This window comes from Heliangelus exortis, chromosome 2 (assembly GCF_036169615.1).
Source record: "Heliangelus exortis chromosome 2, bHelExo1.hap1, whole genome shotgun sequence".
NCBI classification, from domain to species: domain Eukaryota; kingdom Metazoa; phylum Chordata; class Aves; order Apodiformes; family Trochilidae; genus Heliangelus; species Heliangelus exortis.
In genome coordinates this window covers 77240978-77257337 of record NC_092423.1, presented here as the reverse complement: position 1 = coordinate 77257337, position 16360 = coordinate 77240978, and the positions used below count along the sequence as shown (strand labels likewise).

The following is a 16360-nucleotide window of genomic DNA, read 5'->3' as shown; positions in this document are numbered from 1 at the left end:
CTGTTTTTAAACTGTCCTCTGATCTGGGAACAGTTGCATCTGAGTATTACATAGGATTAAATAGCAATCATTGTTAAAGCCTATTTGGTACTAAATCCAGGCAGAGCAACTGTTAAGCAAACTGACAGCCAAGCAAGCTGTACAGCCAGAAGATGCACATTGACAAAGATGACTTGAATTTTGATCATGTATTGTAGCTTTTTTTATCTGACTACTCAAACACAACTAGCTGAAAAATGTCTTGGAAACAATGCTTCTTGGAGAAGATAACCTAGCAGTTATGGAAACTTTATGTATTTCACTGTGGTCTTGAATTCAAATCTGAGTTTTTGAAACCAGAATCCATTTTTTCTGATAAAGGGATAAGGATTCAATTTGCTGTTGTTCTCGAGCATAGTATAGTTTATCCATTCTGCTGGCCACAGACATACTACTAGGCTTTTGGAATATGAACAATGTATTCTTCTAAATTATATGCAAAGCAGAAAACCTGGTGTACTGATACTTCTGAAGGGTAAGTCAATTGAATATTTCTTGAACTTTGTTTTGTAATGGCATGTTACTGTATAGTACTAAAAATTAAATTAGAAGTGTAGCTTTTTAATATGGTAGAATCCTCTCCACTTGTATGTTAGCTAATGACCTTGTAAGATGAAGAAACTGAAAACATGACTGGTGGGTGAAGCTTGACAGTGCTTCCTGACAATGTGTCAAAGCAATTCTGTATTCTTTTACTCTCCAAATAGATGTGGGTAACACTTCGTGTTTTAACATGATGTAAGTGATAATGGCAGCAATGGTATTAGGCATCAATCAAAATAGTGTGCTTATAATATTAGTCATCTGGTGAAGGGAGCATAAATGCACTGAGTTCATTATGAGGAAGGAATGCCTGTGGTGTGTTCAGAGTGAATGGCACTTCACGTAAATGAAGAAGATTCTGATGATAAGGATGTACACTGATAAGCTAATGGCCACCTGTGTCAAAATAGCTTTGCTCACCTGACAGCCATGCATTCTGAGAGGTCTTTGAGCCAGTAACTCAGTTATTTTCTTGCTCTGAAACTGATACTCTGGAGGGTGAAAATGCAGAGGATGGCATTATAGCTGACCAGTGTAAAGCAGTAATTTTGGCTTTTTGGAATCTGAGCTGTAATCTTTCAACAAGTGCTCCTGTCTGCTTGTGATGCAGAGTTTCTATACTTTCCTTAAAAAATTCTGGATCTCTTTTTGGAAACAAGACAAACCACTGAAGATACTTCCCAGTTGAAGCCTCTAGTTGGTGTATGACATGCAGTTCACTTCAGTTGGGCTTGCTGCCATGTGTTAAATTTCAGACTCAGAGATGAGCTTCTAATGTGTGGTACCCCTGCATAGAAATATATGGGTGTGGTTGACTTAGTTTTTCTCGTGTTTGTTTGCTGGGCTTGAGTTTCAGAACTGGATTAGCTCTGTGAACAGCCAACCTTTAGCTTTCAGTACTATGCTTCTGTTCTCCTGTACTTTGTAAGTGTGCAGATACCAGGCATGTATTGAATGAGTAAATCACATTTTATCTTGTTTTTCAACTGGAAGCTTAAGCATAAGGAACTTTTTTTTTTTTAAAGTCTACACTATACATTTCTTTTGCCATGTCATTTTCTTAGAAGTTCAGTAAGTTAAATGCTTTTTTTTGGACTCAGTACAGGCTCTCCTTTTGAGACAATTACACAGCTGAAATAATTTGACTGGTATCTGTGTACCCTTACAAGTTGGTTAAATTAACTTGGGTTTGGGAAAACATCATTTCACTCAGAGGTAGAATACTGATAATGCCTTAAACAAGATCCAGCTGCTTGTTAAAATACTAGATTGTATTAGTTTCATTTAAACATAGATCTGATTTAAGGTAACTTCTTCAATAGTGGAATGCTTTGTCAGCCTTAGCTGTTTTTTTCTAAATTCACTTGTGTTTCTCACAAATTCATTTTGGATCTGGAAGGTTTTCATGGATGTTACTGTAAAAGTATTTTCTCTTTTTGCAAAATAGCTTTCAGTGTTTTAAAGTTCATACTCTTTTGCTCTCAATGGGGAGAGCAGTGTTCAGTGGGGAGGTCTCTACTTGTTTAACTTTATTTTAACCAGTTAGTCAATGGACATCTATACTTGATAAAAAGATTTAATGCATGGTAGCCTCTGTTCAGACTGCTGACATACGTGGTGGTGGTTAATCAAACTAAGAATCCCCAGCCTGCTTCTGATAATTACCGTAAAACTGGCTTAAGCTGGCACTGCCTCCAAAAGGGAACATTCACTGAATTTATTCCCTTGATAGTATGGTTGCATGGAACCTGACAGAACCCATTCCTTGGCTTTTGCTGAGTGCTAGTGCGTGTGTGCACATGTGAATACTACCCACAACCTTTTCATGAGTTATCACTGACTGTGTGTGCACACTTGACTGTACCAGAAAATGAAAATATCTTAGTTTTGTAGTGGACTTGTGAGTTAGCACTTGAAGGCTTAGTGCTTCATATTTGTGTATCTCCTTTTTGGAAAACCTTCAGTAACTTTTCTCTAGGTGTTTATGGTTAGTCTACTGGCAGCCAGTAGTAGCAGTTTCCTCCTTACCCTCACTGTATCGTGTTGCCTTAATATGTTTGATACAATGGCTTACTATGCCTTGTATAATTAAGCCTGTAATTCAGTTGTAATAAGTTGGTAGTTGCTGATAGACTAACAATTAACAGCATTGGGCTGAGCTGGGAACAGGGAAGCAGGCTGCACAGTTTCACTTCCGATCTAGAGACTCTAGCAATTCTTTCCTGCTGTAATTGTTATCCAAGAGTGATTAAGCTTTAAGGGCTGTTGCTCAGAATCATCATGTAATTCAAACCTTAGTTCAACCAAAAAAAAACAAAAAACTCGACTGTTGAATTTCACTGGAAGTCTCTGTGAGAAATTAAATCAGTACCTATAATGTATGCTCTAAACTGGAAGAGTCAGAAAAAAAAAATCTTACAACATCGGGGAACATCGTATCCACAGAAAGTCATTGAGCCAGGAGCTTGAAGAATATCAGTTCAAAAAATCTGGACACTGGAATAGTCATTTGAAAACTGATTTCAATGGTAATCAATTACTCAAAGAGGTCAAAGGCAGGCCTTGTGTAAGGATGGGATTATCTCACATCTGTCAGGGACAGGCTGCTTTGGGAGGCAATTTAAGCTTCTGGTGTTGGCCTTATCATGTGTATCATTATTTCAAGAAAAAGTGACACAATAAGTCCTGCTAGATCAAAATTTTAGTTTTGAATCTCAGGTGCTTCATGTTTGTTTTCCCCAGATGTTCAGGTAGTAGTACTTTTTTTGTTAGATGTCTTTGAAATCAGGGTAGTTTTGTTGTTGCTATCAGTATTAGTGTTGTGACTGAAATCATCTTGCTACCTGTCTGCAGTTTCTATTTGAAGAGTTACAAGCCATGGAGCTTGTGTCTGGTGCTCAGTTACTAAACTCAGAAGTAAGTTGGCATTGGAAATGTACTGATTTGAGCTAGCTGGGATAAATTTGTATACTATTGACCTGTGTATGGTAATGGTCTAAGTCTTGCTTCTGGTCCTTATGAGAACAGAAGTATATTGAGTCGAACATGTGTTGAGGAAAGGGTCTCCAGAAATCTCTAGCTGAGGTACATATAATTCCAGGTACTGTTAAATAACTTTTGAAGAGGACTAGTCCTCTTGATACATGTAGTGAAGAGTAAGTGGGTAATAGATAAAATGCTCAATCTACTGTAATAACTCTTGTACTTTTAGTAGTGCCAATGAACTGGCATATTAGTATGAGCAAGTTTGATGCAGTGGTTGTGGGGATAAAGCAAAACAGGGAAACTGTGTACCTAAGCTAGGTAAGAATGTGGTCACATGTCAGATGTACTAGGGGATACTGGTCATACACATTTGTGTTTAGATAAGGAGGCATGAAAGAAGGCTGTTTTGATGTACTGGCTGCCATGCTAAAAAGACTGAGTAAAACTCTGACATTGCTTCATTTCTCAGGTTTGTTTGTTTTGGTTTGGTTTGGGTTTTTTGTTTGTTTGTTTTTAAAATAATAGTAGATATGAGAGTTTTTTAATTCAAAGGGCATATCAATATTTGAGCTCTCAAGCAAAGAAGAATGCTGCGGGGTGGTATGTCTACAACAAAAGTGGCTTCATACCAAAAAGAGTTCAGTAGAGAATGCTTCTCATTTAATAATGTGTAAAACCAAAAGTATTTGCCAAACTGAGTTTCGTACAACTGCTGCTGTGCTGTACTACTGCCATAAACTTGTGTTTTAACCTGATCAGATGGTGTAAGATGAGGGGGAGGGGGGTAAATGGTGGAATAAGAAAGGTGAAAACAGGTAGAGAAATCAAATTTCCCATTTGTAACCATTCTGCTCTACAGAAGTTGTCATTTGTAACTAAGCTTGCTAGGCCATTTAGAGTAACACTTATGGACTGCTAATTGGTTTTATATTTTAAATTTTTCAGATACAACTTTTTTTTTACTTATGTCAGGAACTGAAGACATGAAGGCAGAGCCATGTTTAAATCTTACCTAGTGCTTTTAAGATATGTTGTAGACTTCTGAAGCAATGCATTTATATACATGCCAAACTACATGCTGCTTTTTAGTGCAATTAAAATGTTAGCTTCTATTGTTGTCTCAAAGGGCTTTTGCAGAAAATCATACATTTAGAATTTTGTGTAGAATGAGTCAGTGTTGTAGAATTCCAACAAAGCCATTGTAATGGGTCTAATTTAACCCTTACATTAGGCCAGTTTTGTGAAGTTAATTAAAATGTTATAATTTACAGTCCTTGAATCATTGTTATTATCCTGGTTTGTTGATAGTGTCACATGGTACCTATGCCATTACTGCAGACTTGATAAGTCTGAGCATGTTCTTTAAGGGCATGGATCAGTGGTGCTGTAACATGCCCATGTGATGAATTCCCTCTATTGAAATAAAATAACATGGAAAACATTTGCTAGTGGTTGTGTTCTGCAGGTAGTGTTGCAGAAATGGATGACTGGGTAGTTTGTGTATGTAATGTCTTTGTACTGGCCATGCTGTAGAAGGTTGAAGAGTAAAGCTGATGAGTGGATGCCTGCTAACTGATAACAGAAAAGTAACCATCTGCACTTTATTATTTTGAAGAGTGCAGCCATGTTGGGGTCTGTAGATCTGATGAAGCTTTTGAGCATGATATAGTGGGGGCTCACAAGACTGGATTTGTTGTGCTTGCAATTAGTAGGAAGTGGTAACTTGCAGTCAAGTTTTAATAGCTTTTGTCTACTTTGGTCTGTAAAATGAACAAGTTTTGTATGATTTTTTTTTCTTTTAATTGAAATAGAACTTTATTAGCATACTTATGACTAGCAGTGTCTCTTTCAAGTACCTTTTTCCCACAGATATTTGGCAGAATGTATGTCAATTGCTTCAATATGGACACAAGTATTAAAGCTATAGAAACACACTGTGTGATATCTTCAGAGGTCTTTACAGTCTTCTGTACTAAATAGCGTTAGGAGCTGCTCGTATTATCTTGTCTGTCTCAGTATTGCATATGCTACATATATTTAATAAAGATGAGTTTGAAGCTAATTTAGTTATGACTTGAGAACAGGTAAGATGATAAATTTTTCCCTGGGTTTGAGTGCTGATTTCGGTAGTATGCTTCTGACCAGAGTTGTGCAAGTGTACGTGCTGCATTTGTATAATCTGTACCATTTACAAAAATAGATAAAAGTGAAGGCAAGATGCTCATCTTGTTCTCATGACAGTAGTGTCGAAGGAGCTGAGTAAGTGGAGCTCAGGGAGAACACCCAGCCTTGATTTAGGTTAAATTTGTGTACTTCAGTAGCTGAGTTAAATGTATCTCTAATGAGATTCAGGCTGCTTGCCTTTGTCATCTGAAGGAAATAATCTGCTAGAACAAATTCGATAAATGAAGGGTGAGACCTCCCTGTCTTAGTCACGAGAGTCTGCAAAATCCTTTCTGTCGATTCTCCGGTCGAAATCCGTTCACAAAGCAAAACGTGGTAAGGGGCTTTTGTTTGCCTCTAATGCCATGTGCCGGGGGGATCAGCCGGGGAGGATTTTTGGCAGGGCACGGGGAGGGGCGGGAAGGGTTCGCGTAACTCCGGACCTCTCGTATTTCTGCCTCCGTGAAGATTTTTTTTTTTTTTTTTTGGGGGGGGGACGGGGGGACGGAGCCGTGTCTGCAGCGTGGGGCAGGTCTCGCAGCGCGGCACAAAGCGGGTGATGTAATGCGTGGGGCTGGAGCGCCGCGGTCACGTGGGAGCCGATGCTGTCATCCGCCTGCAGGCAGCGCCAGCCGCCCCCCCCGCGCCTCTCCGCGCCTCTCCGCGCAGCCACCGCCGCTCCCCATCCCTTGCCTCCTATTGTCTCCAGCCCGCATTCGCAGCGGAGGCGGCCGCGCGTCTTGGGAAGGGGGGACGCACCTGCTCGGAGTTGTGCGGGGCTGATTCCTGACGTAATCCCTGAGCCAACGAGGCGGGGATTGGAACATCTCTTCTGGCATTTCATGCTGATCTTGCTCTCCCTTTTAAAGGCAGGGAGGGAGGGAGAGAGACAGGTTGCTGTTAGCAACTACTCACATATTAAACGTGAAATACCAAGCTTAAATTCCCCCGTGGACTCCTGATCACTAGGCTTTTTTCTTTTCTTCTTTTGTTTTTAAGAATTGGTTCATCCCAACCAACAGGCTGCATTAATGGGTATTTTAAATAAAATAAATTCAGTTTAAAAGAGGAGAGCAGGGAGAAGCTCTGATGTAAAGCTTTGCCCTCCCCCAAACGCATCTAACAGACATACATACATCTGAAGCCAAAGGCTGTATAAAACAAGCTGCAGATGATTCTTTTTCACTGGTGTTCGCATCAGCATGAACTTAACTTGTTTTTAGCAGCATGAGTGTCTCCTCTTTTCTCCTCACACTGCTTTTTTTTTTTTTTTTTTTTTTTTTTTTTTTTTTTTTTTTTTTTTCCTTAATGTGAACTGTAATGTAGCAGAGAAGCTTGGATTCATCCTGTATTTCCTGTCTCTTGGGTGCTCTTAGAGCTTGGGTTCGTCACAGCTGCAAAGTAGTTAAAAGGAAATTTGAAGGAATGAGTGCCATGCACAAACCAAGTTATTTGACATACACAGTGTTGCAAACTGCCGTTTTCTTTGCCACAGAATGAATATCAAAAATAAAATAAAAAAATAAAAATTAAGGGGGTGGATAAGGAAGGAGTATTCAACAGAAAATGGTTGTTTAAGTACTAATAAACAGTTAAGTACTAATGTCTCCAATTAAGGACATACCTGGTCTAATTTTGTATATGAATCCTCCATAATATGATGAAAGTGTTGTCAAAATGTGTGCATATATAAAAAAAAAAAGTGTAGAAAAATGAAAAATATTAAATAATAAAACCAGTAAATGCCTTGGAATCTGAAAGATAGGAAGCCCAAAAGCACTAGCTGGTGCTATAAAAAGGCATTTCTTCTGAAGAATGTAAAAGGTTTTTTGTTTGTTTGTTTTGGGTTGGTTTTTTTTTTGTTGTTGATTGATTTCAGGGCTGATGGAAATAGTTCTTCTTATTGTTGCTAAGGATAAAACAGTGCAGGACAATTTTCAATCTGTTATAGCTTGCTTATTTTTACTGCCCCTGCTGTAGTCTTCATCAATTTCAGTGTGGAAAGAGATTTCTCCAGATGGTGGTTTGGAACAAGAGCCAAAGGACATGATCTAAAATGTTATGTTCCAGCTGTTGCTGCTCAGAATTTAAAAGCTACTGCCTTTCACTTTGTTTTGAACAGAAAAAAAAAAAAATGTTTACAGACCTTGTTAAAACAACTGCATGTTAAACTGGTCTTTAATAGGAGACTGGGTACCCTTCTGATAGCCCTGACAGTGAAGAACCCTTAAGCCCTGAGTGTCTGTAGCAGCAGTCAACGGGGAAAGTCTCTGACTGCAGTGAGAGCAGTGTGTTACTGCTGTATTTGAACACCACTACAAAAAGCTTTGCCACCTCAGCAGGGCAGTGAACTGGAGTATTGCAGCACTTACAGATGGATGAGCAGTTCCCACCAAAACAAATGAGCTCCCAACAATGTTGGTAGGACAGCAGGAAGAGACTGAAATACCTGAATGGATGGATAAATTTAAGAACAGTTCCCCTCACTCCAAAGAGGGAAAACTAGTCAAAATTTGACCGTCTCATCAATATTTTTATATTGAAAAATGGTCCTTTGTGGTTCTAGGATCAAAGAGCAATATAGGTTGAAAATGACCTCACTACAAAATACAGTAACTGCAAGGTTCCTGATACCCAATTAAAAGGAAATTGCAGGTTTTTGACAGAGTGATTTAGGATTTGGAGGTTTTGTCAACCTGTGTTCCTCAGGCAGGTCTTCAAGTTCTGCAGTACCCACCAGAGATAGCTCCTTACCCTGGTAATCACTCTTTCTTAATTAAGAAAAGCGAAGTATGTATTACATTGTGTTCCCTTCATAGCTTAAGGTCAGGAGAGGTGTGTCCTGGTGTTAGGACAAACCACAGAGCTGTTAAGAAAAAGTAAGAGAGAGCCTTTTAACACTTAGCAGTTAAAACTTTGAAGTGGCTTAAAGAGCTAGTACCCTTCTAGTGAATCTCATTTTCTTACTTCAAGGCAATTTCTAAGCTGTCCACTCCAGTGAGGTCCTGGTTGCCATGTGGTAGCACTGCACCAACTTGGTACTGAAGTAGTGCAACTCCCTGCAGCAGATATGGGAAGTGCTTAGGATGCAAAACAACAAAACAGAAAGAGGAGGGATGTTTCTGTGTGCTGCTGTGGTTAAAGTGAGTGTTTGAAGGTTTTCTGATGAGTGGGTCTTGATCCTGATCAGAAGTGAAAGGGGGTCACAAGTGAACTCATGTCATACTCCTGGAACTGCTTTAAACTGAAGACTGGGTCTCTGAATTAATAACATTAGTTACAGCAAATACTTTGCTTAATCTCATGATCATGCCTCCTGGACAGCCCTGAAAACAAGCTGGTCTGATTATATGCCTCTAAGCTCTATCCTTGTTGGAGTAACCTGGAGGCTTTAGAATCTGGATGAAGAAAAAGACAATGAATAAATGATGAATTCCAAGGTTACTAATGTTGTCCAGTAATCTGCATGTGATTTTAAAAAATTGCTGATGGTTTTTTATGTGCTCTTAGAAAGAAAAATGTATAGCCTTGAAGATGTCATCACAGGCATACATAAAATTTAGCATTCCTGAGATTAATTGCTATTTGTACCCTTTCAAACTGGTTATCTGCAAGTTCAGAAAGCTTCAGAGAAGAGAAAAGAATGGCAATCTTTGCCATAATTTCCCTTTGCCATAATTTCTCTTGCTTTGTTGCAATGTGAGGATGGTGTGAGATTGCTGAGCAATATATAGAATATAGGCAATGTCTATAACAGGAAGTGATAACAGTGCAGTTGGTGAATTGACAGCACTGATTGCTGTATGAATCCTCTACTTGAATACAAAAGTGTGAATTCATAGTTAAGCCTACCTTAAAATTAAAATGGGCACTTAAAATACTTGACTAGAAATAAAGAAAAGCTATTAATAATCCTGTACATACACTAACTTTAGTAACCTTTTGTTTCTCTCTGCCAGCACTTTGGGTTTTCTCAATTAGTACTGCGTTTTTTTTTGCTATTTTCTGCTCTATGAAAGTTCAGTTTTCTTTCTCACCTTTCTCACCTTTACTTCGGTAGTCTGCCTTCATTTGTAAACCCAAGAACCTGAGGGTTTCAGCTATCATTTTTCTTTCCAAATCTTGTTGAAGGAAAGAATCAAAATGTTCTACTGACTTAATCTGTACTGGTTTCTATGTTGTAACCAGGGTAAGGATGTAAAAGGCTTCAGAATGGCTGCTTGTGAATTTCCTCATACCTTGTTTAATTTTTTTTTTTTTTTTAATTTTTATTTATTGGGTTGTTTTTTTGGAGGGTTTTTTTTTTGGTGGAATAATACCATCTTTAGAAATTGCCCACTGTCCTGGTGTAAAAAACTCTCCATGGCAAACTGGAGAATAGGAACTTGCTTTGTGCTCTCTCTCTGGAAACTTCAAAATCATGAGGGGTCGTGTATAACTTAATTTGCAGATGAGCTTTGTCACATACAACTATTAACTGATCAGAAAAAAATTAATAAACTTGTGGATTTCCAAGATTTACAATCCGTGTCATTGTCTTGTGATATGGGGGAGGAAAAAGGTGAATAATGGATCCTTGATCAATTTAATAATGCACTCATTTTATTATCTTTGAGCTTCTTTATTCCGTCTTTTGATTTGCCTTTTTCTTTTAAATAACAAGAAGGCAATTTCTCTTGAAATCGAACTAGAATGGTGTTATAATTAAAAGGAGGAAAATCTGGGGTATCAGAGTCCTGTTGTGAGAAAAGAGAAAATGCTAAACACAGCAACATCTTGGATACTTTTTGCTTAAACTTTCACAAACTACACTTTGAGAGTTTGTGTTCCAACTTGAGCTAAAGGATCAGTTGCAGCTACCTCCCCTAGACTCAGGAAGTTGCTGGTTGGTCAGTAAATGCCAATGATTTACATCAGCCAGCTTCTCTCCCTGCATTGAAGTTGTGTTGTCTCTTCTAGCAAATATTTCTTTCCGCTTACGACTAACCTAAATCAGTCTGATAATTAATGTAGCAGTTCTGAGTGCAGCTTTCAGTTTCTTTACGGATTTTTCCCTTCCTAGAGAGCTTAGCGTAGCATCTGGATTTTTGAGCAGAAGCCTATCATCAGAGCAGGTTCTTTGAAGTGAAGACAGTACTCTATTGGAAAATAACTCCCTGAAAGAGTTTCTCTGGTTCAGGATGGGATTTCTGTCAAAGAAGAAGTGAGGATTGGAATGCTAGTGCTGGAGGGAGAAGGCTGGCAGGTAGGACACTTGCTTACTGGCAATGACATGACACATGGAGTAATTCTGTTGAAGTCCAAAGCCTAAAGTATGGACATGGGTTGAGTGTGTTTAAGGCAATTGTATCTGCTCCCTTTAATTGTGTGGCTGAGTGGTTACTGATCCTTGCTGTGCAAGATAATTAAGAATTACCTTGTTTCCAGTGTCTGAAGGATGCCTCAGCATATAGACTAGTACAGCATTTGTCTTGGCTTCGTGACCTACCACACAGTACCCAGTTTCTTTTACTGCTCTAAAGGTCATTTACTCACTGTATTTCAGTGCCTGTGGGAAGTTCCAGCAAGCTGGGTACCCCAGGGAGCAGCAGAATTACAGGAACATGGTGATTTCCAGACAGAAGGTGGTACCTTTCCCTTGGGTTACTCTCCTGTCTCCAGAGCAGGCAACCATGCAGTTCTGCAGTCAGGTCTTCACTATGGGATTTGGGAACACCTCCAATCCAAGTGTGAGGGGGCTTTCCTGGCCATTTGGGTAAAGGCCTCTTGGAAAGCTCCCTAGGTGTGATGGCTCTGCCTAAGAACGCTGTCTTTTCATGTGTATCTCAGCTTGGTTAAACAAATATATTGCAGCAAAAATATCTTACCTTCATACAGTGTGAGAAAAAGGATCAGTACAGACAATTTAGTTTTCTTAAATTTGGCTGGCTCTGAATTTGTGGTGGCAAAGAGGGAGGAGGTGTGTTTGTTGGAAAGACCTGAATTTTCCAGTGTACTCGCCTATAGAAAAACATTTAGGTGACTTTATTTTGCTTCTTGTTTGCATGTTTTAAAGATCTTTATTTGTGGGATGCAATACATCAGCAACTGCTCTGTGGAAAGAGACTGGTTTATTAGAAGGCTGTATCACTGTAATTTAGGGAATTGTGTAAATCTGAAAGCTTGGGGGGAGGAGGAACCTCTGAAACACACTACTTAGTGGTGTGTTACTTAAATTGCTGAAGTTGACTATAATTGGCATAATTTAAGCTCCTTGACTGGTAGTTACAGAAAAGTGTCTGTGTGATGTATGAGACAATAGAAAGGCATATATTACATATTAAAACCCTGAAACTGTAAAATGAAGGTTCCTCAAAGTATTGAAACGTCAAGGGTGTTTTTTCTGTCTTAAGACCAAATTATCTTTAGTAGATAGCAGTGTAGGATTCATTACTGAAAAACACATTTTTAAGACAAAAACGTCCTATTAGGTTTAACCAGATAGAAAAAGAAGGAACAGCGTAAACGTGTGCCCTGAACGCATTATACCCTGAACCGCTTATACATCGCGGTTGCAAGAGAGAACCGTTTGCCGCGGGCGGGTTCCGGAGCCCGGTTCTGTTCCGTTCCGTTCCGGCCACGCTGGGCGGCGCAGGCTTTGGCTGCTGCTGCTGCTCCTCGGGGCTGGCCCGGCGGGAGTGGCTCTCGCCCGCCAGCATCCCCGGGGATTCGGGGGGACGTGTGTGTGTGGGGTGTCCGTGTGTGTGTTCTGTGTGTCCGTGTGCGTGTGATGGGGCTGCGGGCACTGCGGCGGGACCGCGGCGGCTCTGGGATGAGATCACCGGCAGGAACATGTGATGCAGCCGGCTGGCGCGGGGGCTGCCGAGCTGTGCGGGAGAGATGGGCGCAGATATTTATGGCATTACGTTTGAGTGCGGTAAACGCCTCGCCTTATATCTATGTATTCCGTGTTTTAAATGAAACCCTCGTAATCGCAAGTGATTTCGGGTGCAGAGGCTTTGAAAAGGGGTGGGGACACTACCCGCCCCAAGCCTTTAAAACCTGCTTATTGCTGCTTTTTTTTTTTTTTTTTTTTAATTTATTGTTGTCCTGTTGGAGACAAAAACATGGTACCTTCTTGCCACGTTCATTCTCTCTGCTCCCCGGCACCGTTTCGTCAGTCGTAATACCCACAGTCTTTTCAGTTAAGCTTCAGCATTGCAGAACAGGAATAAAAATACTCTGTTTAGAGCTGCAGGAATATGGTAATCCCAGGCAGCCTTAAAGGTATGCGGATCCAGAAAACGAGCCAAGCACTAACGTATTTGCTAGGGTGTTTACCTTGAGCAGCCCCTTAATAGCCAAAGAAATGTTAGCTAAATGTTTCTTGCTTCTTACATGCCACAGGCAAAGTAAAATGTGCAGCTACTGCACATCATCCGAGGTGAAGTAGTTTAAGGGCTTAGAAGTCTGAACAAGCAAAGCTGCGGTAACAGCAGTGTCTTGGGTAATTTTAAGCTAAGACAGACAGCAAAGTACAGCACTAGTTCCTGCATGCTTTTTAAGTGAGGAGAAAGTGCTTTCTACCTCTAAATTTACTGTAAAGAAAAGGCATTGCCATGGTTGATACAAAAGCTGAGCATGCTAAATTGGCATTAAGCTTATGGTGACTAGCTCAAAACACATTAAAAAAAAATATTTAACTCTGAAGGTGTGTCTGTATGCCTTAATAGTCAGCTGAAGCCCAAATATTTTGAGGTAGAAAAAGGTGTTTATTGCCTTTTTAGGTGAGTTATTTAAGCCTAAGGTTTTCCTAAAGTCTTGATTTAAGCTTTAGTACCTACTAAGTGAAAACTTAGTAAAGGAACAAAACTGTTGGCAGTTTCAATAGCCAGTACTCTGGAGGAAGATATCATTGAAGAGGTTTCTTTGGAGCTTTAGACCTCTGAGAGTCTAAATTCAAACATGAAAGAAGTAGCTGTGACCCTCTGCTGCTTTGTTGCTCTGAAGTTGCTGTTTAATTGCAAAATACTGTGCATTGCATATAAACCCTCCATGCAGCACACTTACCCAAGGAACCAGTTTTCCTAGTTGAGCCTTTCTGAGAACACAGGTCAAATTTTGGGTTTGTTTTTGGTTTATGGTGTTCATGGGAAAACAGGGTACTAGCCAATGGCTGGAAGAGGGTCCGTTTAGTTTTCTTTAGTTTGTAATCAGCAAGTGCTGAGACAATGTCCTGGCTGAATACCTCAGTTAAAGTGAACTGAGGGGACCCTGCCTTATCCTACATACATGTCATCACTGACAGACATTTGTCTCAATGCATTTTTCAAAAATCCCCAGAGGTGGATAGTCCATAGTCTTCCACAGGCACTCCTCTGTGCTGCTTCATATTTTTTTCCTTTACAAAACTTTCTGCCATCCAAAGTAAGCCTCTTGCTGTAATTCCAGCCATCTTACTTTTGCTACCACTAGACTGCATGTGTTTTGAGGACTGCTACCCTGCCCCCCCTTCACTTCTGCAGGCTAAGGAGTGTAATTTTGTTTGGTACTTCCTGGCCATCTTTGTCCCTCAGGTGTTCTGTCCTGTGTGTTCTGGGTCTGTTTTGAAGTGTAGCACCCATAACTTGATAGTGCAGTGGCACAGTATTGCTGGCTAGAATAGAAACCTTTAATGAAATTTACATATATGATGCCCTTATTTCTAAACCTTATGTCACTTCACAACATAAGGATGATACCTTCAGGTTTCAGCTCTGAAGTGCACAGCTCTTTCATTAAAGCTCAGAGCCTGATAAAAACCGATTTGAAATATTTTAATACTTTTAAGGAGGAAGATAAATTATGGTCTCCCTCCCTCGGCATCACTGTGTCTGCTGCCACCTCTTGAGGTATTGTGGCCCATTTGTGCAGATGAACAACTACACTACAGAAAATTCCACTGCATATATACCAGAGATTGCTCCAATTAAGCAGCTCATTCTACCTCCTCAATAACTCAAACTGTTGCTTCTGAGGAACACAACTGTGTTGTATTAGGCTGTATGCACTGTTCTTACTTAAATGCACTTCTAGGTTTTAACTGTGATAAGGTACTAAGTGCTTACCATTTACTCCAGTAAGGGGTACTTTCTCCAAAAATGAGTTGTTTGTGTGTTTTGTGTGGGTTTTTTGTTGTTTTTTTGTTTGTTTGTTTTTAGCACATGAATCCAGCAAGACTGGGACATACTATACAGGCGGTATGTATTTTTGAGGGTACAAAAGCCATGCAGTTTTTGTAAGATAAACAAGACTGGACTGGAAGGGGACAGTATTGTCCAAGTCAGTGTGGGATGTAAGGTAATAAATGCTTCCTAAATCTCCCTTATTAAAGGAGGAAGAAGTTTAGAATCTGGCCCCAAAGCTGTAATGAGAGTAGAGAGGAGGGACAATCTGGTGATGTGCTGCTTTGCTGCATTGACTGTAATCACTCACCCCAGGAGACCATTTTTAATTCTGTATGTTTAGAGTGAACACCACAAAATGTGTTCTCTACTGCAAAATGCTGTTCCTGTCAGACAGGGGAGAAAACACTGGTGATAGCTTTGTCTTCACTTCCACTTACACAAGTGATATAAGGGAAGTGGTGTTTAAACACTATAGGGATTCTTTGGTGGGTTTTTTGTGTGGTGACTTAGGGATTTTTTTGGTGGAGGGAGTTTTGGGTTTTGTTTTTTGTTTGTTTTTGGTTTTGCTTTGTTGTTTTTTTTTTACTGGTGATTGCTGTAAAGGGTACCTACTCTTTTTAGCTTGCTGTTACTCCTCTTTGATTGAACCACAAATGAAAGCAGGATTTGGAATGCCTAAAAGCAACAAGATCCAACTGATAGTTTTTATTTACCAATAAAAAAGGCTAATTCCAGCGTCTTATTTTCTGCTGAGGCTTGCTAACACACCATGCTATTTGTGTTAAGCTAGTCTAAGCAATAAATTGTTCATCAATATATTATAGAAATTTAGTTGTATTTTGTTCTTTTGCTTCCTTTTAGTATAAGGTTATTTTATTTCCAAAGCTAAGCATTACAGAGTGCATTCATTGAATGTAGAAACTGACTTTGTTTGATTTTCTGACTAATTACCTTGTCTTTTCCTTCTCTTTTTAGGGTTTCGCAAAAATGATGAAATGAAGGCTATGGAAGTATTACCAATTTTAAAGGAAAAAGTTGCATACCTTTCAGGTATAGTTAATTTTTTTCTGTTGTGGAATGCATAACTGTTTTTTGTCACATATAAAATGGTGTTTTATACTTTAAGCATCATTACAAAAGTAATGGAAAGCTAGGGTAGCTATAGATAGCACCTGTTCCAGTTGGGTATCCAAAACATAACGAAAGCATTTTGAAAAGAGAAAAGATCTGTAATAAGGAAGGCATTATATATGTTATTGAATGTGGAGAACATATACTGCTTGTTGTTGTTGTAGTTGTGTCCTGTCACCCCCTGCGTACCCAACAGCGTTATTTAGAACAATCTGCTGACCTATAGTCCAATTTCTTCTCTTATTTCTGGTTCTTCTACTGCTGAGTTTTACAGAGATGCCTTTGTTACTGGCCCATCTGAAGCACTGGAGAAGTATCTATTTTGCAGAAGTAAAATTTCAGTGCACATATTT

The 16360-nt window shown here is 39.6% G+C and overlaps 1 protein-coding gene across 5 annotated transcripts in view; it reads left to right on the top strand.

Moving 5' to 3' along the window:
* The window catches only part of TRIO (trio Rho guanine nucleotide exchange factor), a 246764-nt gene that overhangs the window by 54412 nt on the left and 175992 nt on the right, over positions 1-16360 (top strand). For 4 of the 5 annotated variants that reach the window (XM_071736663.1, XM_071736660.1, XM_071736664.1 and 1 more), the window contains exon 2: positions 15852-15926. In XM_071736663.1, coding sequence (XP_071592764.1) covers positions 15852-15926 — 75 coding nt within the window. Of the gene's footprint in view, positions 1-459; positions 515-15851; positions 15927-16360 lie in introns of those variants that run through there. The other variant, XM_071736662.1, reaches the window with a different exon arrangement.